This window comes from Molothrus aeneus, chromosome 10 (assembly GCF_037042795.1).
Source record: "Molothrus aeneus isolate 106 chromosome 10, BPBGC_Maene_1.0, whole genome shotgun sequence".
In the NCBI taxonomy this organism is placed as follows: domain Eukaryota; kingdom Metazoa; phylum Chordata; class Aves; order Passeriformes; family Icteridae; genus Molothrus; species Molothrus aeneus.
The window spans coordinates 24877701-24903829 of NC_089655.1; the positions used below are offsets into that span (position 1 = coordinate 24877701).

At 48.5% G+C, this 26129-nt stretch overlaps 1 protein-coding gene across 1 annotated transcript in view; it reads right to left on the reverse strand.

The window, feature by feature from the left end:
• The window catches only part of MME (membrane metalloendopeptidase), a 31978-nt gene extending 19233 nt beyond the window's left edge, over positions 1 to 12745 (reverse strand). The window contains exons 1-8 of the mRNA XM_066556651.1: positions 12586 to 12745; positions 10987 to 11022; positions 7190 to 7351; positions 5651 to 5731; positions 4875 to 4970; positions 4655 to 4773; positions 3878 to 3943; positions 1221 to 1355 (exon numbers count right to left, since the gene is read on the reverse strand). Of these exons, the coding sequence (XP_066412748.1) occupies positions 1221 to 1355; positions 3878 to 3943; positions 4655 to 4773; positions 4875 to 4970; positions 5651 to 5731; positions 7190 to 7351; positions 10987 to 11022; positions 12586 to 12745 (855 nt within the window). The remainder of the gene's footprint in view (positions 1 to 1220; positions 1356 to 3877; positions 3944 to 4654; positions 4774 to 4874; positions 4971 to 5650; positions 5732 to 7189; positions 7352 to 10986; positions 11023 to 12585) is intronic.
• Positions 12746 to 26129: the final 13384 nt, after the last annotated feature.

Here is a 26129-nt window from a genome sequence, read left to right on the forward strand (position 1 = left end):
GCTCACCCAGCTCTGTGCTGCTCTGGGCACTGGCACTTTGCACTGCTGAGTAGTTCAACATCTGCATCTACAGCAGCAGATTTTACCCTTTTCAAGTGCTTTGGAAAATCAGTTATGCCAAGCCTCCTTTCATCCTTCTCTTCCGCTTCCTCTTTCCTATTCTATTGTGCATTCAGTGGGTTTTTTTCTGTGTTTTTTAAACAAACTCCCAAGAGCACAATGCCAGCTCTCTTCAGTCACGTTGAGGCTGATGCTGAGTTTTGGATGAAAGGTTAAAATCCCAGGCAGTGGCAGCTTCCCCAGCACCAGCTGGGCCCCACCAGCAGCAACTGCTGCAGGGACATTGCAGGCATGAGTTCCCCTCATACTCCTCTTTAGCCTTTCTTCAGTGAATTCCCTTTTTGATAATAATTGCCCATTTCTGATCCAGGCCCAGAGGTGTGTTTCTCACGAAAATGAAGACAATCCAAATCAGATGGCTTTAGTTTATATAAATGCTTTTCCCAAGTATGTGACCTTACTATCAGTGTAACTTCAAAAATAGCTGAAGCTATAAAATATGTATTCAGCCTGTTTCATGGTCACCCTCAGCTTCAGGTCCTGCTGCAATGCTTAATAATAATAAGCCACGCTTTGCTCATGAATGCCTTTGGTTTTCTCCATGCACATTCAATCCCTCACTATTCCTCCAAAGTCAAATTCATGATATTATTTTTCCTTTGCCCTTTTCTTTTAAGGGAGAACAGTGTTTGGTAAAAAATGCCCTTGGAACAATCAGCATTGTGGAGCAGCTTGTGCAGCACAAACATGACTTTGTGCTCACAGCAGGCCAAGGGCTGGGAATCTGCTGCTCTGGGATCCAAACAGCCCACAGGGAAACGGGACAAAGGGAGGAGAGGCCCCACTGTTCGAAGCATCTCCCAAAACTCACGCTCTAAACCACATTAACCAAACCCCAAGTCTGTCTCTCTCTGCTCTTGCAGGTTCTGTGAGCAGATCAGGATAAAACATTTTGTTGTTTGGGAAACAGCTGCCTCAAATACTTTCCCTGGCTCCTCCCAGGACACAGCTGTTCCTTCAGGTGTAACAGGCTCTGTGCATTTCTACTCCCACGAAACAGCAGCAGCAAGGAGGTTAACCACTCACTGCACAGTCAGCTCTCTTTGGTATTATGAAAAAAGCCAGTTATTTCAAGGATAGTTTAAAGAAGTTTTTCTTACATTGGCAATCTCTTTCTCCAGCTCCATAACTCTTCTCATTTGTGCAGAAATGTCGCTCTCATTGACAGAAATATTTCTTTCTTGTCGGATTAGTTTAGCTACAGAAGTCATGAAATCAACATAGGCAGAACATGCCTGCAGGAAAAAACAGGAACAGTTTAAAGACAAAACTCTTCCAAGGAGAGCACACCTTGATTATCTTCAAGATTTCACCTTCATTTTTATGAACTACAGTTCTTCATTCCTTATTTAAACAGGTCAATTTTATCAGAAATACTGTTAGGTCACAACTAGAAATTAACTGTGAGCATTCCCTGATGGAGCACTGCTGGGTAACTGGAGCACTGTTCAAAGCTGAACACTCCCAATGACTGCACTGTTTTCATTATTTAGAATGAGACATTTGTATGTCCATATTTAAACCGTCACCCGTGTTTTTTCTAGCTCACTTTAATTACAACTTCCAAAAATACCATTTCCAAAGAGCTGTGTTCCCAGGAACATAAACCGAGGGAATTTGCTTTGTGGGAAAAGCTCTCCCAGAAGCTGTGAACCTCCCCCAGTGCTTCTTGGAACAGCTAGAACTCACATTGCTGTATGCAAAGTTAGGTATACTACAGACAATTTATATGAAATCTAACATTAAAGAGTTCAGTAATGATAAGAATGTAAATACAGCAGCAAATTCTCTGAAATGCCACACAGCCAAATATCTTAAGGTGTCATTATATTTTATGGAACTTTTATTGTAATTCCATTATTATTTGTAATTCTAGTTCCTCATTTGTAAGCCACACTCATTTTTTTATCAACAGAAATGCTGTTTTCAATATTCCTTTTCAATGCAAATAAAAAGCCATGCACAGTGCTGGATCAGCTATCAAATAATAAATCTGTTTTATGCAACGTAACCTACCAAAGCAGTGATTAAAGCTAGGATTAATAAGGTGTGCATGTCATCAGCTTTACTGATAGGAGTATTTTGGTACATTCAGCTCCTAAGGCAGGGGACACACCTCTGTAATGAGTGCTGCATGTGAGCAATCGTTCCCTGTCCCCTCCTGGGCACCTTCCCTGCCAGGCTGTGCCCACCTGGGGCTGTGCCCACCTGGGGCTGCCAGCAGGGACAGGGACAGGGACAGGGCTCAGCTGCCCAAAGGGCTCAACTCCCAGGGCCAGTTACAAGCAGGAGAGATCACTTCAGAAATAGAAAAGCCCATGAAACCACGGACAGCTACAACAAGTCACAAAAGACAGTGCATACCAGCCATCATGAAATTCAATATAGCTATTACCTCAAACCCGTGATTTTTAGGTACCAATCAGTGACTTTATTTTTCTGCTAAGTGCAGCTCTGAAGTCAGGTAGCAAAGAACTAAGTCAGCTAATTTCATCTGGACTGTATAAATAGCTCAGCACTTTCAGTGGAAACTTAAGGCATTGGAATCCCTCCTGTGTGAGCAGAGCCATCCTGTATCTTACAAGAGAAAAAGATTTTGAAATGATCTCATTGGCAGGTTCCAGCTGTGGCTCTGGGGCGGGCAGTGCTGCTGGGGCAGAGGAGGCAGAGCCGGTTTTGCTGTGTGCAGCTCCTGCAGTGGAATAAGAGCAGGAAGCAGAGCCAGGAGCAGGAGAGCGGGGCTGGGAGGGAACAGCTCTGCGTGGAGCAATGACACTGGGACACTGGGAACCTGCCTGCCATGATAAAGCTGTTTTCCAGCAGTATTGCCTCCTCCACTTTCCAGCAGTGCCGAGCTGATACTCAGGTAGGTCAGAGGACAGGAATGGTCTCTCAGTTAACACAACACATGGAAGGCACAGACTGTGCAATGTGAGTCAGCTCCTAAAGGCCATCTCACATGGAACTGGGCAGTTCAGATGGCAATGATTGTCTTAATGAGCATGTGATCTGTAATTAAATGTAATCACTATTAACTGTTGGCACATCAGCAAAATACCTACAAAGCCCAAATGGCCTGTACACTTTCTCATTGCTCCTGCATTTAATTACACAGAAGGAATGTGGTTAATTAAAGGTCACTGTGGTAGCAGTTTCAGCTCCATGACTTCAGCACAGACAGCCATGAGCTCTCAAGGACTTACAGCTCATCCAAGATTAGCAACAGGGATACAGTGTCAGTGCTAACAGGTTAATGAGACCCACAGAAGTAATGAGCAAACACGAATTAAAGGAGACCATGCGAGGTTTCAGGTATCTGAGCCATTTCTGTGCTATCACATCCTTTTGCTGCTGTGTTTGTGCTCAGCAGTTGGGGCAGGAGACTGTGATCTTTTCAGATCTTTCATACAGCAAAGTGTCTCTTTGGTTCTGAGTGTTCTGTCTTTCTTCCCAAGCCTATTCCTGGTGGAAGTTCACCTGCAGCAGCTGCTGCCAGTCGGTCACAGCTCAGAAGTGACCTCCTTTCTGCAGTGGCACAACAGGGCTGCTCATGGCCACTTGTATTCTGCCTAAATACAACTCTGACAGCCAGGGGATAGCTCTTGATCCAGCTGTGAAGCTGTGACGCTCTGTAACAAAGCTTATTTGTTTCATGTTTTATCTCCTTCCAAAGGGTCTTAAAAAGTCAAGGAGCTGCCTTGGAAATAGAGGCTGAAACAGGAGCACTGTCCCCAGGGGTGTGCCAGCTGCCCCTCACCTCTTGGTATGCCCCAGTGCACTCGTAGTAGTCCCGGGAAGGCAGCCCCAGCCCAGGCTGGTCGATCTGTAAAGGCAAAGAAAAACCCAGAAGTGCTCAAGGGGAAATGGCAGAGCCCTGCACTCTTCTTTTGGTAACTACAGGTGCTGATGCTTCACTGGACAGATTATTTTCTGGCCACAGTGGCATTCCTCTCTCTTCTTGTTGCCCACCTTTTTCAATTGCCCACCTTGCCCAACTATTTTAATTCTTGTTAAACTCTTTGTTTTTTCTTTTCAATCTTTTCTTCTCCTGTTGCTGAACACTGCAAGGCACTGGCAGCCAGTGTGACAACAGGTGAGCCACAGGTGACAGAACAGCCCAGAGACAAGCCAGGCAGCTCCTGCATCTCTGGAATCCCTGCACGTGAGGGCCCATCCACCCCTGGCAGGAGAGATTGGCCCTTGCTGCCCTGACTGCTGCATCCCAGCAGTGCAGGTCCTGCCCTGTCTGCATGTTCAGGTTTCAGAGATGACCTTTCTGTCTCTGCCACTCCTGTCTCACTGGCAGTAACACTGGAGGAGCACACAGAACAAAGCTGTCAGCTGGGAGAGCAGACAGGGAGCTGTGAAACCCAGAGTCTCAGCTGAAAACCACATTAACTCGCAAATTCATCTACAAAGTACTCGGGTCAAATTCGGATCACTGATATTTCTCCTTGCTAACTTTTATGTCTGTGCTTCCAGTTATTTGCTGCAGTTTTGTGATCAAAAGGCCATGGCACCCAGGCAGACTTACGTGAATGATATGTGCTGTGGAATTTTTATCGTCTGTGCCAACAAAAAAATTAATAAGGACCTTTTTTCCATATCTGGAGTTGAGCTGTGCAATAGCTGTCTCAGCTGTCCAAGCAGTACCTAAGCAAACGGAAGGTATAGTCAGTCTGTATTTTTAGTAAGCAATAAATTAAATAATTCAGATATTTTAACAAAAAGGAAATAAGCACAGGTTATCTCACCATAGGAATCATCCCAGTTAGTTGTTGCTACAGGCCACTCAGACACATTTGGCAATAAACTAATTAGAGGACTTCCACCTCGGAGATCAATAGCAGCTTTTGGAAAAGACAAAATGAGTTACCATGACATTTTAAACCCCACAAATGTTCTATATTATCACATATATTATAATGAGTTCAGAAAAATGAAGCTGAGAACAGTTTCTCCCATCGCCACAGCAGCAGTTTGCTGTGATGTATGACTGTGCCTTAACATTTAATGTAAAAATGTTCCAGTCACAAACAGCATATGAGACCATGGCATTGAAGTACTTTCTTCTTTTCTCTCTGCAGATAGCTTGAAATAATAGTTTTGAAAAGTATTCATACTATTACAGAAACTATAAAGATATGATTTAGGAAGCACTGCAAACTGTTTTACTGCTCTTTGTTCCAGTGGCAGAGCCTGGTGTGCCAGGTAGCTTTCACTTCATCCCTGCTAGCTTCTACAAAAGAAGTCAACTCCCATTTAACTGAAAGGCTTTGAGTTTATGTATCTGCAGCAAATTAGTAACTGAAGAGTTGCCTAAAACACCTAAGGTAGTAAAGCAGGAGGTACAACACCAGTGTTACTGCTGGCATTCTGACTGGGCTCTACAGAATAGACACATTTCAGTTTTCACACAGGATATTATCTGAGAAAGGATGCACAGAATGGGACACGGGTGCAGCTGCCTGAGGCACCCTTTGGGTGCTGCTGGGGTATCCTGTTGGCAATGGCCTCAGGGGACACTTACTTTCATTTATGCAGGACCTGTAGAGGGTTTTTGCCTTCTGCACTGCTGGGATATCGTTGGTGCTGGGGGTGTCGAGGACATCTGAAACACACACAGTGAGTCATGGTCACTGCTGCTCTGCCATGGTCATTGCTGCTCTGTCATGGTCACTCCTGCTCTGTCATGGTCATTGCTGCTCTGTCATGGTCACTCCTGCTGTGTCATGGTCACTGCTGCTCTGCCATGGTCACTCCTGCTCTGCCATGGTCACTCCTGCTCTGCCATGGTCACTCCTGCTCTGCCATGGTCACTGCTGCTCTGCCATGGTCATTGCTGCTCTGCCATGGTCACTGCTGCTCTGCCACGGTCATTGCTGCTCTGCCATGGTCACTCCTGCTCTGCCATGGTCACTGCTGCTCTGTCATGGTCACTCCTGCTCTGCCACGGTCATTGCTGCTCTGCCATGGTCACTCCTGCTCTGCCATGGTCACTGCTGCTCTGTCATGGTCATTGTTGCTCTGCCATGGTCACTCCTGCTCTGCCATGGTCACTCCTGCTCTGCCATGGTCACTGCTGCTCTGCCATGGTCATTGCTGCTCTGCCATGGTCACTCCTGCTCTACCATGGTCACTCCTGCTCTGTCATGGTCACTCCTGCTCTGTCATGGTCACTCCTGCTCTCTCGTGGTCACTCCTGCTCTGCCATGGTCACTCTGCTCTATCATGGTCACTCTGCTCCATGCTGGCAGGCTCTGAGGAGCAGGGCTGGGCCAGGAGAGCTCTGTGCCCAGCCCAGGGAGGCTCTGTCCTTCAGCTGAGGGGAAAGCTCTGCAGGTGAAGGGCCCTGCAGTGGCTGCAGTCTGTGCTGGGATGTGGAACAGAGCCAGTAGATAACTCTCTAGGATCCCTGGGTGAAATACAATGCTCTGACTCCTCAGGGACAGGTTTTAAGCAACCAGGCTATTGTGTGAAGACACAGCTGGCAAAACCAGGAGATAGGCAAAGTAAAAACAAAAAGGATATTTAGCCTGGAGAGAATGGGCTGGAGAGTGTTACATGAGTACAGACTGCCTTCTTGGACTCTGTTATTTTCACCTGAAAAAAGGGATGGTGAAGAATTTGATACTGTTGATATGGCAGGTAGGGAAATAGCTTCCCTGCTCTTTGGGCTTTCTGATGGAACACAGATAGGCAGGGCATGGGCAGCCAGAGAGCAGCTTGCAGCTTTTCAGCTGATGTGGACACAGACAGACCGCTCCCTCCTCCTCCTCCTCCTCCTTCACCTGCCAGGTGCTGTCGCTGGGCAGGCTCAGGGTGGGGACTGCAGCTGGTCTTATCTGCAGATAGCAGCAAGGGCAGGTCTGCTCAGCTCTGCTCCAGTGTCAGACACAGCAGCACACTCCCAGAGCCCTCAAACACTTTGGGGTAGATTTGTCCTGAAGCAAACACAAAAAACCTGAAGTATCTGGTAGTATTTTTAGCTTTGCTAGAAAACTACAACTTCTTGGGATAACACGTAAGGCCAAGCAGAAACTTTATTTAGTCCCCAAACTGCACTGACCTTTTAGAACAACTTCTAGTTCGTCTCTCAAAATGTCAAAGTTGCTATAACGGGAGCTGGTCTCGGGGATGACGTTCCTCTTGAGCCACCCCCCGCAGGCGTACTGGTAGAAGTCCTGGCAGGGTCTGGCACTGGGGTCCATGTTCTCCAGGATCCTGGCAGCTGCAGCACACAGACACATTTTGCACACACTGCACCTTGTCTCTCAGCAGGGAGGTCATAAATGTACTCAGTTCAGGATAGGCTCAAGCGTACTTGGGTGTTCTAGAGCAAACAAAGTTCTCAGCGGCGAACAAGGAATTGCTATTCCTGTGCTGACCACACTTCCACAGTTTCCAGTTGGCTGTGTTTACTGGTGGTAAACTGACAGAAGTTCCTGCTCCCTGTGAGTGGTCACTCGCTTCTAAATAAAATGTAAGATGTTTCATTTACCCTTCACCTGGCCTTCTTTGTACTGAAACGTGGTGAAAAGGGACATGAAAAGCACAAGGCATAGCACAGGTTAATTATTCACTGTAATGTAATTTTGGTCATTAAGTATGATTTAGACTCAATTCAATCCTGTCTATTTCAATCAAATACTGGCTTTGTTGGACTATTTCAGTTCTTGTCAGGAAAGGTTTTTCTATTAATGCCTTCTGGAAGCCACACTCATTATTAGACCTGCTCCCCATTTTACTCTAGAGCTGATCCTGCCTCTTGCTATCCCTTTGACTCCCTGGAGTGGCTTGTCCAAGACTGGCCAGTCACTGACCAGTTGTGACAGGGATTCTCAGTGAAATCCAACTCCTTGATGGCAGCTTCCCAGCTGCTGCCCATAAACCCCCTGGGCTTCTCCCTGTACCTATTCCTATCCCACCCAGACTGCTTCTACCACCAGTGTGTCAGAACAGAGTCTGTCACAGAAAAGGGAGATCTTGGGAGTCAGGCAGGAGCTAGGGATACCTCTGAATTTCCCAGGATACTGAATATTCTTCCCATTTTTCTGACATTATTTTTAGTAAATTATGAGGCTTGTGATTTCAAGTGTTCATTCCTCCACATGGGCAAGTCAAATATTTATAGTTATTTTTCCAGTACTTTCAATATTTTCCATGTCTCTTGTGCTGGTGGAAATGGAGACAGAGTCTATGGTGTTTGTGTTGGTTTGCCTGCCCCATTTTTCTGTTGGCTCAGGAGTGTTACATTCTAGGCCAACATCTGATGGTTTTACAATGTTCCAGCTCCTGCAAGATGGAAATAGCCATGGACAGGTGCATTTTCAACCTCAGACTGCTTCTGTAGCATAAAACCCACTGTGGAAATAGATGCAAAGCCTCCTAGTGATGGTTTCCTTTCTGAAGTCAATGGCTTCAGGGTGACTTCTATTTGAAGGGACACAGGATCACGCCAACAGCCAGAGACTGGGAAATTCAGTCATGTTCTTACTAACTGTGACACTTGCTGCAGCCCCAAGTGCTCGGGGATTGTGGAAGCTCCGGTGCTGGTTTCTGTCCTTTTTCCCTGTTTCAGTTAGGGGAAGGGGAGTGTTTTGAATGCTGCAGTTTATTCCTGTCCTAACTCCACCAATTTGCTGTGAAAGAGGAAGGTTGTAACTGTTCCTGCCATCTCCTGTTTTAAGGGCATCCCTCTGATCTCTCTGCCAGGCTGAGGCAGCCCCTGAAGGGCATCCCTGTCCCTTGGATGCCCTTGGCATGTGTCAGTCCAGCAGCACAGACTTTCCCAGCCAGGAGTGGGCACCCAGCCCTGCCAAACAGTAACAGCAGGACAGAAACATCTTCTGACACCAGGAGAAGATGGCCCTTATCCACGGACTTGTCCTTTGGGAAAAACCTCACAACAAAAGCCAGGAGAAAGCCATGTCTTGCTTAAATCTGAGGAATCATTAACAGTGTAATATCAAACCTGGCTTGAACTGTGCAGTCAGGTTGCTCTGCTTGGAGTCAGCTCCTGGGTAATCCAATGTGCCACACAGAAATAATCATCTCCCATAGCTCTCCTGCTGCAGTGTCCAGCCCAGCCAATATCAGCTATCCAATTTGATCAGAACCTAAAGCCTAAATACTGCAAAAGTACCAGGAAGGGCTCAGCTGTGGGCACTGTGGTCTTTCATTTAGGGCTGCCTGTGAAGTACATACAGTAAGTATGACCATGCAGAATACTCTCCCCAAGAGTGCTACTTGCACACCTGAGCCCCAAGATAACCATTCATTATTTGGCTGACACCACAGATACATTATAATCAATTATTTTTAATGACATTATAATCGATTATGTTACAAATATTTTATTATTTTATCTCTAAGCCAGGTGGATTTATACCTATACAAATACAGGTAATACACAGTGTACTCTTCATCAGTGCTCAGTGTTGCTGTGACAAACCAGAGTTAGGCTTTGTTCCTACTGTCACTTGTTTACTCAGTTCCTACCTGGCACCGAGAATGTAGAGCTTCATATCATCTACTAGTAATGATTAATCTCACTGTAGTACTCCTGATTGCCAGTTGTTGCTTTAATAGCTTACAAATAAAGAAATATGAGCTGGCAAAGCAACCGGTGACCTGGGAAGGATTCAGGAGAAAACAATATGCTTACCTAGGTAAGAAAGAGAGACCAAAAAAAACTGAGACCAAAATCCCAGCCTGTTCCATCAGGCTGTGCTGCCTGAGCTCAGGGAAGTCATCAGAGTGTCTCAGCTTATCCAAAAAATGCTCAAATGTACAAACTGCATTGTATCTTCCTGTGCCACACTGCAGTGGCCTCACAAATCCATGGATGACAGTGCCATGCAGTTACTGGTATTTACCCTGGGTATAACCAATGAATTCTCATTATATTTTTTCTTTGTTATTTGTTCATTATTTATTTTACTACTTTTTTTTTCCTCTGGTCATTTATTTGCTCTTCTCTCAAAATGAACAATCAACTCTGTCGGTATCTTCACTTTATCCCTTCCAGTGGGTAAATGCCGTTAAAGCATTTAACAGAAGCATAAAAGAGCAAAATTGTTCTGATTAATTATTTCAGGCACTTCTTGCTACATTGTGCCTCATTTCTCCAAACTTTTCCTGCTTTTCCTTTTGGAGTTCATTCACCATCCCATAGTCTGTCTGAACTCCCCTGTAGCAATGTGTATTCAGCTGAAAATGAGCATCATCAGAGATTAAAAACAATCTGCTAGAGAGCTAATTGGATCATTTTCCCAACCACAGCCTGAGCTTTCATGCTGGGAGAAGAGCACCTTGGAAGTGCAGTGAACAGACAGCGATGGAAATAACAAACCTTACATAGCCTGAAATGACCCTGATGGCACTGGGCAGCTCCTGGCACGAGGGGCTGCCCTGGGGCCTGCCCTGCAGACCGAGCTGCTCAAACAGCACCTGCAGCCAGCAGTCCCATGGAAGTGAGGACACCAATAAACTGACTTTGCTGGGCTGGCTCTGCGCTATCTGCAGGTCTAAATGGTGTCTGTGAATCAGCACCTTTGGGAGCCTCCATGGTGCTCTGTTCCTGGGATTCTTTAACAGCTGCCCTTGTTACTGAAGGATGAAGCAGCTTGTCAGACTATAACAGGCAGAATCTCTTGGACATGGAGGAGGACTCTGTAAGATTGACAATATCATAGCACAAGAGTTTACTTTTGCAGAAGGACTATGCCAAGAAAATCATGTGGGGTAACAGACCCACGCTCCCATGTGCCATACTTGTCTGCAGTTAGGTGGGAGAATTCCGTGGTAGCAATTTTGTTTAAAACCACATAAATTGATTTAAAACATATGTATTTTCATTCTTACCTGATTTGATACAGTCTGGTGTCTTGCAAATGCCATCTAAAAGAGAATACAATCATATTCTTAATTATTTACTCAATGTCAATATAATAAAATCTACTGTAGATATTTCCATTGACAGTCAATTTAATTGCAGTGTACAGTAAGATAATATGAATGGACACCTTACAGTCAGTAAGGGAATATTTATAGGATCAGGCTCTAAAAATATCATCATCTTCAACCCTTTAGGGTCATTCAGTGCTAGTCACTCATCATGTGGAATTTTTGTAGTCATCAGAGGAAAATGACCCATCAATTGGAGGTGGGCAAAATACTATTTTTATAACAGAGAAGCAATTTAGAGAAAAATAGCTCAAGGACTGGAGAGAATGACAAAGCCAGTTTGAAATTAGCAATGCTTTACAATGACAAAAGGATTTTCAAGGAATTATATGAAAATTCTGAGACATTCACTCTGAAGTCTTCTGAACAAAATACAGGATTCAGGAATATGAAAATATTTCCATTTGAGACTTTGAAAAGAAAACTTTCTTTTTTCCCCCATAATGGTATTTTTCCAGCCCGTAATTGAACTATACTTCAATAAAAAGCTTAAGCACAACTGCTAGGTACTTCAAAATTTAAAAAAAAACCAAACACTTAATTCCAATATAAGGAAAAATTCTAGTTTGATCCTAGATGGAAATTTTAGCTTCTCTGTATTATCTTTCCCAAAAATTACCAATGTATTTCCTCCGAATGAAATTATTTTGCTCTGGCTACTGAAGCACAAAACCTCTCAGGATGACTACACTCACTGAGAGTCCTTGCTGCAAGAGCCTGAAAAAGGAAAAAATAGGAACACAAAGGGAGCCCTGAAGTTTGGTTTTCTTCAGCAATGTTGTTCTTTGTTGGGATTGTTGCTTACTGAAGCATTAATTACAAACAGAAGTATTCCTAAGTCAGAGCAAGCAGATGGTTTGTGTTTACCACAACTTTGCATGAACAAACGAATCTACCGAGTCCCAGTTGGAAAGAGGCAGTTTCTGAGTTTTTCCAGCAACAAGCCATGTGGATGCAGCTTTACATTTCAGCCATCCCAGCCCTTTCCTCACTGCCTGTACCTCCAGCATCCCAAACCTTCCCCCTGCCTGTACCTGTGCTCCCAGGTAGAGCAGCTTTACATTTCAGCCATCCCAGCCCATTCCCTTGCTGTACCCCTGCTCCCAGGTACAGCAACTTTACATTTCAGCCATCCCAGCCCATTCCCTTGCCTGTACCTGTGCTCCCAGGTAGAGCAGCTTTACATTTCAGCCATCCCAGCCCATTCCCTTGCCTGTACCTGTGCTCCCAGGTAGAGCAGCTTTACATTTCAGCCATCCCAGCCCATTCCCTTGCCTGTACCTGTGCTCCCAGGTACAGCAGCTTTACATTTCAGCCATCCCAGCCCATTCCCTTGCCTGTACCTGTGCTCCCAGGTACAGCAGCTTTACATTTCAGCCATCCCAGCCCATTCCCTTGCCTGTACCTGTGCTCCCAGGTACAGCAGCTTTACATTTCAGCCATCCCAGCCCTTTCCCCTGCCTGTACCCCTGCTCCCAGGCAGCCCCGTGCACTCACCGTCGTACGTGGCGTACAGGACGATCATGGTGATGGCCACGATGGCCAGCAGCAGCACCACCACAGCCAGCCCTATTTCCAGGCCACTCCATCCCAGTTTCTTCTTTGGTTTTGGAGTATTCATTTCAGTTATATCCATCTGGCTTTCTGACTTGCCCATAACCCAGTGTCTGGAAGAGAAATATTCACTGAGTGAATTAGGGATATTCACTGAGCGCTTACCCTGAGTCACAGGCTCGAAACCGGCTCCTCAACTGCACACAACAAAGGTGTTTTCTAGGTGAGTTTTCCAATTGTTTGTAATACTACTGGGCTGTCAGTCAGGAAATGAAGAATCCTGCCCTCTGCCAGGCCCGTGCACACACACACACACACTCACTCACACTCACTCACACTCACACTCACGTACCATGCACTTTGTGTCATGGATGGAGAGCAGAAGAGTGGAGTTCCTTCACGTGGAGGAGCTTCCTTCACACCACACAGAAAAGGAAGGCCAGCAAACCAAAACCTATTTTTAAAATGTACCCGTGGAGTTTAATCTTGTGTGAAGGTACAGGAGTTCACAAGCAGTAAAAAGCAAGTCTCTTTGCTTGAATAAAAATTAACTTAACCTGCCAATTACTTATCTAATGCCAAAGGTCAAAATATGCCATTGTGCTTCGCTGTCACTTCTAAAATATTATGTAAGCAGTTCTTGACTACAGCTTTACAGCTGGCTCTAAAAATAGGAAAAAAAATCAGGCTCTGCTGGGAGCCTGTCAAACTCACACTGAAGACAGTGAGTGTTCACAGCAATTTTTAAAGAGCTGTGAGCAGGGCTGTCTTTGGAGGTTAGAGCCCCACTCTCAGGAGTCACGCAACGCCGCTGGCAGCAGCTCCCGCTCACTCGTGCAGCCCTTGCAGCAGCGCTGGAGATCCTCCTCCTCCTCCTCCTCTTGCTCTTCAGAGGGAACTGGGCCACCTTTGCAGTGCTGTGGTGGCAGCTCTGGGCCCTCCCTTCACCTGCTCCCACTTATCCAGGGCCAGACTTTCCTCCACCAACTGCGATTCCAACCCCTACACACACAGCAATGTATTTCTCAGTACTTCACAATGGGAGTCCCTGCCAGCATTTCCTGGGGCACTTTACATCCACAGGCAGTCCACACCCTTTCCATTCAATGAGAAAGATTATGAGAGTTTCACTGGGATAAATAATGGGAACACTACATTCACCAGACCCCTCGCACAAAGGCCAACCTTCCTTACACCCTCTCCCTCTGCAGAAGTCAGTGAGGGACCATTCTCAGGCTCTGCATCCAGTCAAGTCTAAGACTCAGAACTTCATTATTTTAAACTGGCTTAGCTGTATTGCTGCCCTGTGTTCATCCCAACTCAAACTCTCCTCAAACTGCTGCAATCTCTCAGATCTCCAGTCTTTGCTTTTCTACTGGACTCCTGCCTGATTATTTTCCTTAGTTTTCTGCCTGATTCACGTTCCTTAGTTTCCAATAATCTCTTCCTTCCTCTGATGTCCACCTCCCCTAGAACGAGGCTCCTCTGCTGCAAAAACAGGTCCCTAAAGTGTATGTTTATTAATAAACTAAAGATGGCCAATATCCCACAGATGTGAGATTTCGTGTGGCATGAGTTTACCAACACCTATCTTGGTGGCTCACTGGACATTCTCACACTGTTCCTCTACATAAATGAGAGGATATTTTATTTCTGCATGTCTCATCTGCCCTTCTGTCACTGCTCCTGGGACTTCAAGCTGCAGGAGGTGACTGGCAGTGCCAGAACTGCAGCTCTTCCATGGCTCAGGAGGCTGGAATCCTGAGGTCTTCCCAGCCTCTGTCTTTCTGCACCTACAGGGACCAGCACAACTACTTTCACGTGCCTCATCAGCTGCTGTTTTTCTCTGAAGAACAGGATTTTTGGTCAAATGAGGCAGTGGTCTCTGAGGCACAGGACTGAAATCCCACTGAAATGTGCAAAAGAGTGAGAAATCTGCCCTGCATTAACTATGGGCTAGAAGTTCATAGGCAATAAAAAAGCAAATTTATCATTATCCCCTTCTCACTTCCAGCCATATTAAGCAGCAAAAGAAAAGTTATTTATATGGACTAAATAGTGCCGAGTCTCCGGAATCCTCTGAGCACTTGGAGCCTCACTGAAGCAATGATGCTTATCTCCTGACTCTGGTGGTGACTTTGAGCACTGAAAATACAGTTCCATAGAGCAGCAGGAAACACTGCACCTTTCATGTGTAAATGTGTTCTTTGCAGTCATCTGCGTTTTTCCAAGCGAGCTAATCTTTCTGTTCCTGCAGGAGAGCTCCTCTGTCTAAAGGCATCTGACGAATTTTTACTTCTAGTTATTTGGAGAGTTGAACCCATCTGCATTAACGACCACCAGGTAGAAGCTGCTTTATGTGCTACTGCAAGCACAGCGAAACTGTAGGAATAATTTAAGCAGATACAAGCCTCGGTATTCTGGTTTTCTTACACTTCTCCTGGTGCTTATGTGATCCCCTCTGCTCTGCCTGCTAAAGCTTAGACTCCACAGAGGGCTGAAGATGTTTCGCCAGATGCTGATCTAGATGGCAGAAGGAGTTAATGAATTCATTAGCTTTTGGATTTGGGATGGGTTAGTTGAAATCGGTCTGTGGCTTACTTAGTTCCCAGCGTCACCTCCACAGAAAATGTAGCACATCACAGGAATACTTTACTGCGTTTTCATTAACTTGTGCAGCCTGTCCCGTGCCAGCCGGGGCATCGCCGGGCAGCCTGCGGCGGCTGCTGCTCTTACGGTAACGGCACGGAGCCCAGCGCATCCCGGGAGCCGGGCACAGCCCCGGAGCAGGGAACAATCCCCGGAGCCCGGCACAGCCCCGGAGCCCGGTACAGCCCCGGAGCCCGGCACAGCCCCGGAGCCAGGCACAGCCCCGGAGCCAGGCACATCCCGGAACCCTGCACAGCCCCGGAGCCGGGCACATTCCCGGAGCAGGGAACAATCCCCGGAGCCCGGTACAGCCCCGGAGCCCGGTACAGCCCCAGAGCAGGGAACAGTCCCCGCAGCAGGGAACAATCCCCGCAGCAGGGAACAATCCCCGGAGCCCAGCGCATCCCGGGAGCCGGGCACAGCCCCGGAGCCGGGCACAGCCCCGGAGCCCTGCACAGCCCCGGAGCCGGGCACATTCCCGGAGCAGGGAACAATCCCCGGAGCAGGGAACAATCCCCGGAGCCCGGCACAGCCCCGGAGACGGGCACAGCCTCGGAGCCCGGCACAGCCTCGGAGCCGGGCATAGCCTCGGAGCCCGGTACAGCCTCGGAGCCGGGCATAGCCTCGGAGCCCGGTACAGCCTCGGAGCCGGGCATAGCCTCGGAGCCCGGTACAGCCCCGGAGCCCGGCACAGCCCCGGAGCCCGGCACAGCCCTGGAGCCGGGCATAGCTCTGTAGCCGGGCATAGCTCTGGAGCCAGGCACATCCCGGAACCCTGCACATCCCGGAGCAGGGCACAGCCCCAGAACCCTGTGGATTCCCGGAGCTCTGCACATCCCAGGAGCTCTGCACAGCCCCGGAACCCGGGCGCAGCCCCAGAACCCTGCACATCCCCGGAGCTCTGCACATCCCCAGAACCCTGCACATCCCCGGAGCTCTGCACATCCCCGGAGCACTCGGAGCGCGGCTCCGGCCCCCGGGGAGGCGCCTAAGGCCGGGCCGGGCCGCCCTGGGCGGGGAGGGCGCTCGGCTGTGCCGCAGCCGCTGCCCGGGCCGGTCCCGGCCCCCCGAGGGTGGCTCGGGGCGCTGCTCCCGGGGTGCGACCCCCGGCCGAGCCGGGCCCCAGCCCCAGCGTCCCGGCTGCCGGCTGCCAGCTCCCGGCTTGCGGAGCCGCGCGGAGCCCCGTCCGTCCGTCCGTCCGTCCGTCCGTGCCGCCCCGCTCCCGCAGCCCCGTCCCGCACTCACCCGCTGGTGCTCGCAGGGCTCCGGCCGCGGGGCCGCCTCGCACATCCCCGGGCGGCGCCGGGCGGAGGCGGCGGGGACGCCCCGAGCCGGCGGGTCCGCGCCCGCGGGGCCCGCGGGGAGGCGGCGCCGGCTGGGGCTGGGGCTGGGGCTGGGGCTGGGGCTGGGGCTGGGGCTCGGGCACAGACTCGGGCTCGGGCTGGGGCTCGGGCTCAGGCTCGGCTCCGGCTCGGGCTCGGCTCAGGCTGGCGGCGCTCAGCGCCCGCGGGCAGCGGCGGCGCCGCGGGGCTCCCGCATGGCCGGGACATCCGAGCCCGGGCGCTCCCCGCTGCCCGCTCGCCGCCGATCAAAGGAGCCCTTGTCCGCCGGCCGCCGGGCCAGCAGTTCTCCGGCTGACCTGAAGGCTTCTTCCTCTTGGCGATCATAAAAACGCGATGGGGCAGGAAACAAACAAACAGCCCCCCCGCCCCGTGAGGCGCCGTGCTCCTCGCCAAGGCTCCGCCGGGCCCGCTGCAGCGGCCTCTGCACCTGCCCGCGTCCCGGTTCCCCCCGGGCCGTTCGGGGGAAGGAGGGAGGGGATGCGAGGGAAGGTTAGCGGCTGCATGCCTGCGGCTCCGTGCCTGCTTCCATGCACACTCATCGCCTTTGTCAAATTAATGCAGTCGCATACGCTCCGCAAGATCTTGCATCCTCATTCACCGAGTGATTTCTCCTTGGGAGCGAGATAGCTGTGACATCTTGCACGGACAGGCAGCTCTGAGCTCTGGAAAAAGATTTCTCGGCCACGGTTATTTCTTTCGTTCTTACAAAGTTTCATCTTCATTGAGTTTCATTTTTACTAAGAGACTGACAAACATCGACAGCAGCAATATGAATTGCAGTCATTCCTTTCATTCAAACCAGACACCACACTGCTTTCTGCTGCGTTCCTTTAGAGGTTTATTACCTCTGAGGCAGACATGGCAGGAATTTCTGAAATCTTTTATTACCAGCTACACACACTAAAATGTCTGCGGCTTGAGAGGGGTAACTTCTGCCAAGAAAGGTGGAAACTGAATCCCCATTTCTTTATGGGACTGGCCAGTGAGTGATCTGCAGGGCAGATGCAATGGAGAGGGAAAGATGAGCATTAGCTGTACAAATGGAGCACTTTTGCAAAATAAATTTCTGAAGAAGGAGGTTTTATTCACCACAGAAGCAATAGAAGTGTCAAAAGTGGGCAAGAAAAAAATTTCAAAAGGTCTAGAGAACAAAAATACTGCATCTTCCTACAGAGAGAAGTGGGGAAAATACTGATTATATCCTTTCCAGGGTCAGTGTTCAAATCATTATAAATATCTCACATTCACCCTTTCCTGCAGTAATTCTTACAGAGTTCCAGTCCTTTTCCTGGGACAAGCCATGTGCTCCAGCAGGTCACTCCTGTCATTACCTGGTGCCTTAAACAATACCAAATTTCACCAAGCAATGTAAGATTAGAGGAGGCATTAAAAATGCATGTGATTTTGTAACCAGGTGCCCATTGCAGAGCCTCCACTGAACAAAGCTTGGGAAGCGCAGGGTGGTGTGCAAACAGACTGAACTAAAAAGGCAAAAAAAGGACTTGCTTCAAAAATCTTAGGTGAACAACAAAAAAAAAAAAGTAGAACTTCCTAATTAACCACAAAGAGAGAGAAAAGGAAGAAACTCGTCTGGCAATCTGTAAATAGCCCAAAGAGGACAGACATACCTGACAGGCAGTGAGAGAGTTTCCACTCTTGTAGAGCCCCGTGCTCGGAAAGAGAGAGCAGCCGTGGGTGACACAGGCTGTGAGAGGTGTGATCTGTGAGTCAAGCACTGAGATTCCTTTTGGGCCTTCCCTAGGGAAAGCTCCCAGCAAGGCAACAGTGTGATCTGCTTCTTCGGGACAATGTTATCTCTGCTGCTGTGGGCAGTCAGAGAAGGGAGGTTTGCAGGGGGACACAACAGTGAGGTGGGGTCTCTTCTTCTCCCAGATAACAATGATAGGACAAAAGGAAATGGCCTCAAGGTCTGCCAGAGAGGTTTTGTTTGCATATTAGAGAGAATTTCTTCCCAGAAATGGTTGCCCAGCCCTGGCACAGCTGCCGGGGCCGTGGGGGAGTCCCCACCTCTGGAGGGATTTAAAGGTTGTGCGGATGTGGCACTTGGGGACATGGTCATTGGGGCCTTGGCGGGCTGGGGGAATGGATAGAGAGCATTTCCAATCCTGTGTTCATAGGGATGGCAGATCTGTATCTTCATTCTGCTCATGGACATGGCCTGCAGGTTCCCGAGGGCAAGCCCCCAGTGCCAGGATGACCCAAGGGGCAGCTGACCCTTGTATTGATTCCAGCTAAGCTCTGTGTGTTTGCTTCCTTCTTATTCACCTTCCTCTGCCAGGACTGGGACTTCACCAAGATAAGAAACAAAGAGGCAAACCAACAGCAGAAAATTCACCCCACAATTGAAAGAAACAATGGAATTCTCAAATTTAGAGATAAGAGTAAATAGTTTTTCCTTAGCACCTTGCTGAGGTGTGCTGCTCTGGTCTTGCTTCTTGCTGTGGGAAGGAGCAGGAGGAAGAGTGTGCAGCTTCATCCTTTAGGCACGAGTTTGGAGGGTCTGGCACTGCTGCTCACAGACTCCTCTGGGCTTCTGATGCACAGCCACCAGGCTGAAACAAATATGAGGTAAATTTATAGAACCAAAACCCACTCAACATAGCATTTAGAGTTAGAAAATGAACAAAAGGGAGTTAACGTGGAAGAGCACACTACTGTTAAATCCATGTGCTTGAAAAACAAAGAGTTCTGCTCACTGCTGATTTGAGAAGAGCTAGCAATACTTAGCAGTAGTATCCCTTAAAAATATGGCTAGGGAAAGAAGCTGCTCCAAAATCTGGGCCCACAAGTAGTTCAGAGCAACATACAGGAATGGATTCACTGTCCAGCCTTCAGAAAAACAAGCTGTATCCCAAGAGCTCAACTGGAATTCCTCCTGGAGTCAAGAAAAGCCAGCGGCCCATTCGATATTGTGCTCTCTGGTGGATCCAAAGGACCACAGCACGACCTCATTCCCCATATGCCCTCTGGGTGACGTTAGGGCTCATTCACACGACTGTGAAACAACTTCATTGATACTTGTATTTAGTTCCTCTTGGAAAAGCTCACTTTTCAAAGCAGCAAAGCCAGGGTTCAAGGAACAAACAACGTGAATGCTGCCTGTGTGAGTGAGACCACCCTTCTCAGCCCTGCTGATCCCTTCCCCATCCTGTCCTCTGCTAGAGGAGAGGAAAATGGGGAACCTTCTGCCTTCCCTCCTTAGCCCTGTGCATGTTCAGTGCAGCTGGACCGTGAGAATTTAGGTGATAAAGTCTTACCACACGGAGTATTTCCTCATTTGGTTCTGGTTTTGTTTCTCAGTAGGTTTGTAATGAATCCAAGCCTGGGTAATTTCTCATTCAGGAAAGCAAACAGTCTTGGTCTCAAAATATTTGTTTCAATGCCTAAATTATTCAGGTCTAATTGTATTGTATTACAAAGCTTTGTCTTTGTTAGGCAACAGGCTTTGCAGTGCAAGTGATTTGCAGGTGTTTGCAAGCCTGACAAAACACTTGGCTGAAAAGGCTGAAAAGCTTGCTTCTTTTTGGTGGTTTTTTTAATCCCCCTCCCCGTATTTTGTTTGTTTGTTTGTTGGTGTTTTTGTTTTGTTTTGTTTTGTTTTGGCGGGTTTGGAGCTTGCCCCACACATTGCTGCAGTTAGCTCTGGCTCACAGGCTCTTTGGGGTCCTGAGTCCCTGCAGCCCTACCAGGAGCCTTGTGTTAAATGGTACTGGGACAATAGGGGGTGATTTCGTGGAAGAAGTGGGTCAAAACAGGGGATGTAAATCTGCATGTGCCACGCATGATGGAGTGAAAACGGATAATGGTGTAAGCACAGAAGAAAAGGAGAGGAGAGAATTGAGATCCGTTAACCACAGGTTTCCTGTTCAGTGCTAATACAGTTATGAAGGCTCAGTCACACTTTTCTGGTTAACTTTAAAACCACAGCTCTAGGGAAAACGAGCAGAAGCACAGAGGGGCCTCCACTGCAGCCAAAACTGAAGCAGGAACTGCCAGGGCCTCAGAGAACCCAAGGAGTGAACCAGCTCTGCACCGGGGCTCTGCGGAGGAGCCACAGCAGAGGCTCCAGAGCACCGGGAATGCCACACCCCTGGGACTCCAAAGCACTGGGGCGCCTGAGGTGGGGCTGGAGCCCCAGAGCCCCCCGGGGCGTTGGAGCCCTCAGAATGCTGCCCCTGGCAGGGTGGCTGTGCCCTGGCAGGGCCGGGGGCTGCCCAGGGGCAGGGGCTGCAGCTCTCCCCGCTCAGCAGGACCCAGGAGCTCTCTGCAGGACAGCTCTGAGGTGTGGGTTCTCCCAGCAGGCTGCAGGAATGTCCAGCCTGGCACAGGCGCTAATCAGGTTATCCCTGCCAGGGCTGTGATTGCTTTCAGTGTCAGAGTCTGTTGGAGCAGCGAGCCCCTGCTGGACTGCCAGGCTGATAAACGCACTCAGCACCACGGGCTGTGTCTGCCGGAGCCTGACTGCAGCCACAGCCCAGCTGACTGTTAGGGGATTCAAAAGAGAGGAAAGAAACGTTTAAATGTAGGATGGCAGATTAAAAATATTAATTAGTAATGTCTGGGTCACTGGAAAACAATCAGCCAGAACCTGACAAAGTGCTGGGTAGTGGCACTTTGCCTGGCCTAGTGGCAAGTCCCATTTTTCTGTTCTTTCTTGCTGCTGGCACCCTGGATGAGAGGTTCTTTTCACCACCCAAATGACATAAGCAAATAGTCAGCAAGAAAAATAGGTTGTGTTTCAATGTCACAGATTAGCTGTCTCCACAGCCCTGTCCATGAGATCATTTGAATCAAGTCCATGACTTAAACGTCTCTTTCTGGTCTTTTTTAATGTCAAATGACAAAGTACAAGGCTTGTGTGGCACAAGTGCAGTATGGAAAATGGAGAGGAAAAAGTGCTGACTCTGGACTGTCAGAGCACTGGGAGAGTTGTCCTGATCCCAGCCATCCTTCTCAGGCCACACTGAGATAGCAGATCTGGGAGAGAAAACCAAGAGCTTTTCCTAATGGTTTACATTAGATTTTCTATCTTAAAATATGAAAGGGCAAATGTGCTGTATCTGTGAATATGGGAAAAAAAAAGTCTATTGTTTGTGTCAGTGAGAACTTGTCCTGCCTTCCTGGGGCCCGTGCCCAAGCTCCTGGGAGCTCCATGGGTGACACGAGGAGCCAGGAGGTGCCTGTGCCCTGGGAAGTGGCCCCTTGGGTGGGTGCTTGTGCCTGCTGTGTCCAGCTGCACCCTGAGCGCTGTCTGAGCATTCCCACAGCTCAGCTCATGTGTTACAGCAGATGAATACACAGCATCCTGCCACAGAGAGCTGCTCCCAGTCCCTCAGTACCAGAGAGGTGCCCTGGCATTGCTCATGTGTTAGAGCAGATGAATACACAGCATCCAGCCACAGAGAGCTGCTCCATTCCTTTGGTACCAGAGAGGTGCCCTGGCATTGCTCATGTGTTAGAGCAGATGAATACACAGCATCCTGCCAGGGAGGAGCACACCTGTGCCAGGGGCAGCTCCACAGGGACCCTGCTCCTTGCCCAGCCATGGAGAGCTGCTCCCAGTCCCTCAGTACCAGAGAGCTGCCCTGGCACTGCCAGCTCGGTGCCCCTGCCCTGGCTGGCCAGCCCTCACACCTGGCCAGCTGTGCTCTCTTCCCCCTGGAGCTGAAAGTCTTCCCCTTTCCTGAGGGCTATTTCCCTCCCTGCTCGGTCATTTTCCACTGCTGTTCACTTGCCTCACAATTTCAGTTTTCCTGCTCTCTGATCCTGCTCCTGCCTCTCCTGTTGGCTCTGTTTTGCCTGTCTCTGTTTCACTGAAGCTTTTACTGTGAGGAGGATCAAATAATTGCAGGCTTAAAGCAGACCCTTGAACTAACAGTGTTTAATGGGTTTGTTATTAGGCCATGTTTCCCTGTGAGAATGGGCACTCTGGGAATTTGCCAGGATTTACAGGGGGATTTAGTAGCCTACTATGAGTTTCCAGACCTATTACATTCCTTAAGAAGTTTTAAAGACACCACTGATTTTGGCAGGGAGCTAGGATGTCTCAAAATACACATGGAACTGAGGGATGAGAATTAGAAAACTACTTGTTTTGTAAAGAACAAGGAGAAGTCTCACAGATTTCATCACTTGAAATGCAGGAATAAATGTTCAACATTATCTTGGTAACACATGCCTGGCTTAGAGTGTATGATGTGTGTTTTCTGTGAGGATGCACGTTTCCATATTTGATAAGACATGAATATTAAATCACACATTAGCCAGGCTCTGTGTATGCATTGTACTGTAGGTATATGTGACTGCTGCTGCTTTCTGATCTTGGAGTATGTAATTGTGTTTAAAAAAATTATGAAGTCTTTGCTTTCCTCCATCATACTTGTTTGTCACTTACAAGGTTCTGTGGCATCGCATTTTCTGTGTGTTTTGGGGAGATCAGTGTCTGCTAAATGCCAGGTGATTTTAGTATGAAGTCCTGGTTTATTTTTTACTCATAACTGAGACAAGCACAAGCTTCTGTTGTTGTTTACTTTCCAGAGAGGAAGGGAAAATTACATCTAACCCAAAAATACCTTCCTCCCCCTACCCCATGTCTCTGAGCTTGGGCAGGGTGGAGGATGAGAAAAGGCAGAAAACGACTGGGAGTTTTCTCATAGTAGCACAAAATTGCTGTTTTTTCTTCCAGGTTAAAGAAACCCAAACCATAATTAACTTTCTTCTCTCTGTTCAATAATTACCCTGAAAGAAGACCACGGTGTTAAAACTACTCTGCTTACCTGTGCAGCAAAGAGAGTGTAGAACTTTCTGGAAATTTGACCTATCCACATCTGGTTTTGGATCAGCAATGGATTGACTTGTGAAATTGGTCTGTAAACTCCAGTTCAGACTTTTTTGTAAGTGTAATGTATATCAGGATCTCTCAGAGTGGTTTGGTCCATGCCCCTGTCTCCTGACTGCAGCCATCCAAGGATACTTGCTCATGTCAAATTGATTTGCTCCTGTGGAAAGTTTTGAAGTTACAGTGAGTTTAAGTCTTGTTTGAATACAGGAGTATAAATTCAGCTGTTTCTGTTCCTATTACAGCATAACTTCACTGATGGTATCCTGAGCACTAAAAACATGTGCTTCTAGAAATGCTGATCCTGGGAGGAGTGGGATAAAAGACAAATGCTGGAGTGTTCCTTGGCCGTAGCAATTTGGGTTTATGTATATCAGGAGCCACAGTGAGCTTTTCTTGCTGTTCTTCCACAGCCTCAGAGTAGCTCTGTCACCTGTGGGCAGGGTAATTCCATTAATATATTTGGCATTACACTGGATTTCTACCCTTGCTCTCCGACTTGAGGCAGAGTTTGGGTTTCTGTGAGTGACAGCAGCAGCAGGAACCCACAGCTCAACGTGTCACACTGGGAGCTCTTAAAGTACAATCAAAACTCTCAGTCGGAAGAGCTTCTGGAAAACAAATTTTCAGTTTAAACATCAAGCACAAAGCGTCCCTTCCTCTTTCTCCAGTGAATTGGCTTTTGAAGGAGCCGTGAGCTGCCGCGGGGATCGGAAAGGGCTGGAGAGCCCGGGGCAGGTGTCGGGAGCAGTGCAAGCCCAGCGGGCAGGCAGCAGCATCCAGCCCAGCTGGGGGACCCGGGGCTGCAGGAGGAACCTGGGGCCGGTGTCAGGAGGAGGCAGCAGCATCCAGCCCAGCTGGGGGACCCGGGGCTGCAGGAGGAACCTGGGGCAGGTGTCAGGGGCAGGCAGCAGCATCCAGCCCAGCTGGGGGACCCGGGGCTGCAGGAGGAGCCCGGGGCCACCCACGCCTGGGGCTCCTCTGTCCCTAAGGGACACCGGGAGAGCCGGGGCAGGACAGCCACAAGCAGCTGAGCTGGTGTGGGGCCAGCCTCCTCGCTGGTGGGGACAGCCTGGTGACACTGCTGGGCCAAGGAAAGGTCCTGTGCGAGAGCAAGTCTGGTGTTAATTTTGGGGGGATAGTGACACTGACCCACCACGCGTGAAGGGCTACAAAGTACGCTAACTTAAACTTCTTTGTGTGAAAATTGTGACATGCCTTCCTCACTTCTGAGGACTGGAAATAGTAGTATTTGTTCTGTGAGGATTCGTATGAGATACAGTCATGCATTGATGTAATTTCCACATGTCTTCACGGACTTTTAAGTTTTTCTTGTCTTAGACTACTGTTATAGTTAAAGTTTGACTTCAGTCCAGCAAAACTTCCTCTGGAAAATATTCAGCAATGCTCAGAACTAGTACAATTATTTTGTTTATTTTCATACTTTCAAGAATTATTTCTGACAGCACTGTTCTTGATTTAGGTGAGAGAATAGTGCAAAACAATGGCTATAAAATATCCACACCCACACAGTGCACCGAGCTTGCCTCACTTCTGTTCTCTTTATCCTGTGTGTTTGATTTAAAGCACTGTGAATGCTCTGAAGTCTCTCCTTGTAGAAATCCCCCTTTGGGAGTGTGCTGTGCATCCTGTCCGGGGCAGCTCCTTCGGGATCGTGTTCTGCGGGGAGGCAGAGCCCTGCGGGTGCCCTCACTGCGGGGAGCATCAGCATCAGCATCATCATCATCATCATCATCGTCATCATCATCATCATCATCATCCTCAGCACTGCCCTCCCTGGGCTGGCTCCGAGCAGGGCAGAACCCGGGCTTAGGCTGGGCTGAATCCCGGCAGGGCAAAACCCGGGCTTAGGCTGGGCTCAATCCGAGCAGGGCAAAACCCGGGCAGGGCAGAATCCGCCTTTGCCCTGGAGCTGGGAGAGAGCGAGGAGGAATTTCCACACCTGCACCTGCAGCTCCCGGTGAGAGGAGGAATTTCCACACCTGCACCTGCAGCTCCTCCCGCTCACCTGAGCTCCCAGAGCAGAGTTTCCCTGCACTGGGGGAGCCCCATCCTGTGCCCTTTACATTCCAAATGCAGCATCAACTGACTGCTTACGTTGTGAAATTTCAGCTCTTTCCATTTACAGTTTACAATTTCTTCATAGAGAGGTTTTTTTGTCCTCATGTTTTATTCAAGCTTTTCTTGACAGTTGTAGGTAAATGCTGTCTTTGCTCATGCATCATTTACAGCTGTTCTTTAGCTTTGGGCACAGTTCACACTGTGATGTGTGACACTATTCCTCCTTTTTCACTGACTGCCTGCTCTCACGTTGATGAGTTTTATTTGTTTTACCTGAGACAAAAATCCCCTGCCCTCAGCATATATTATCACCCTGATCATTAGTTTTTGTTTACAGATAGGAGCTTGCTTTTACTATGTAAATAATGTTCTGCTCTGATGGCTGAGCCAAAACAAAACTCACAGGAGTGTTTATAAATATTTATTCCTACGCCTTCCCAGGTCTTGTGTATCCTGTGCTCTGAAACACTCCTGGAACACCCTGCTGCCTCTTGGATACCTTAATGTCAGATATCCAGACATTAATGGTTGATATGGCAGCAGTAAAGAAAAGG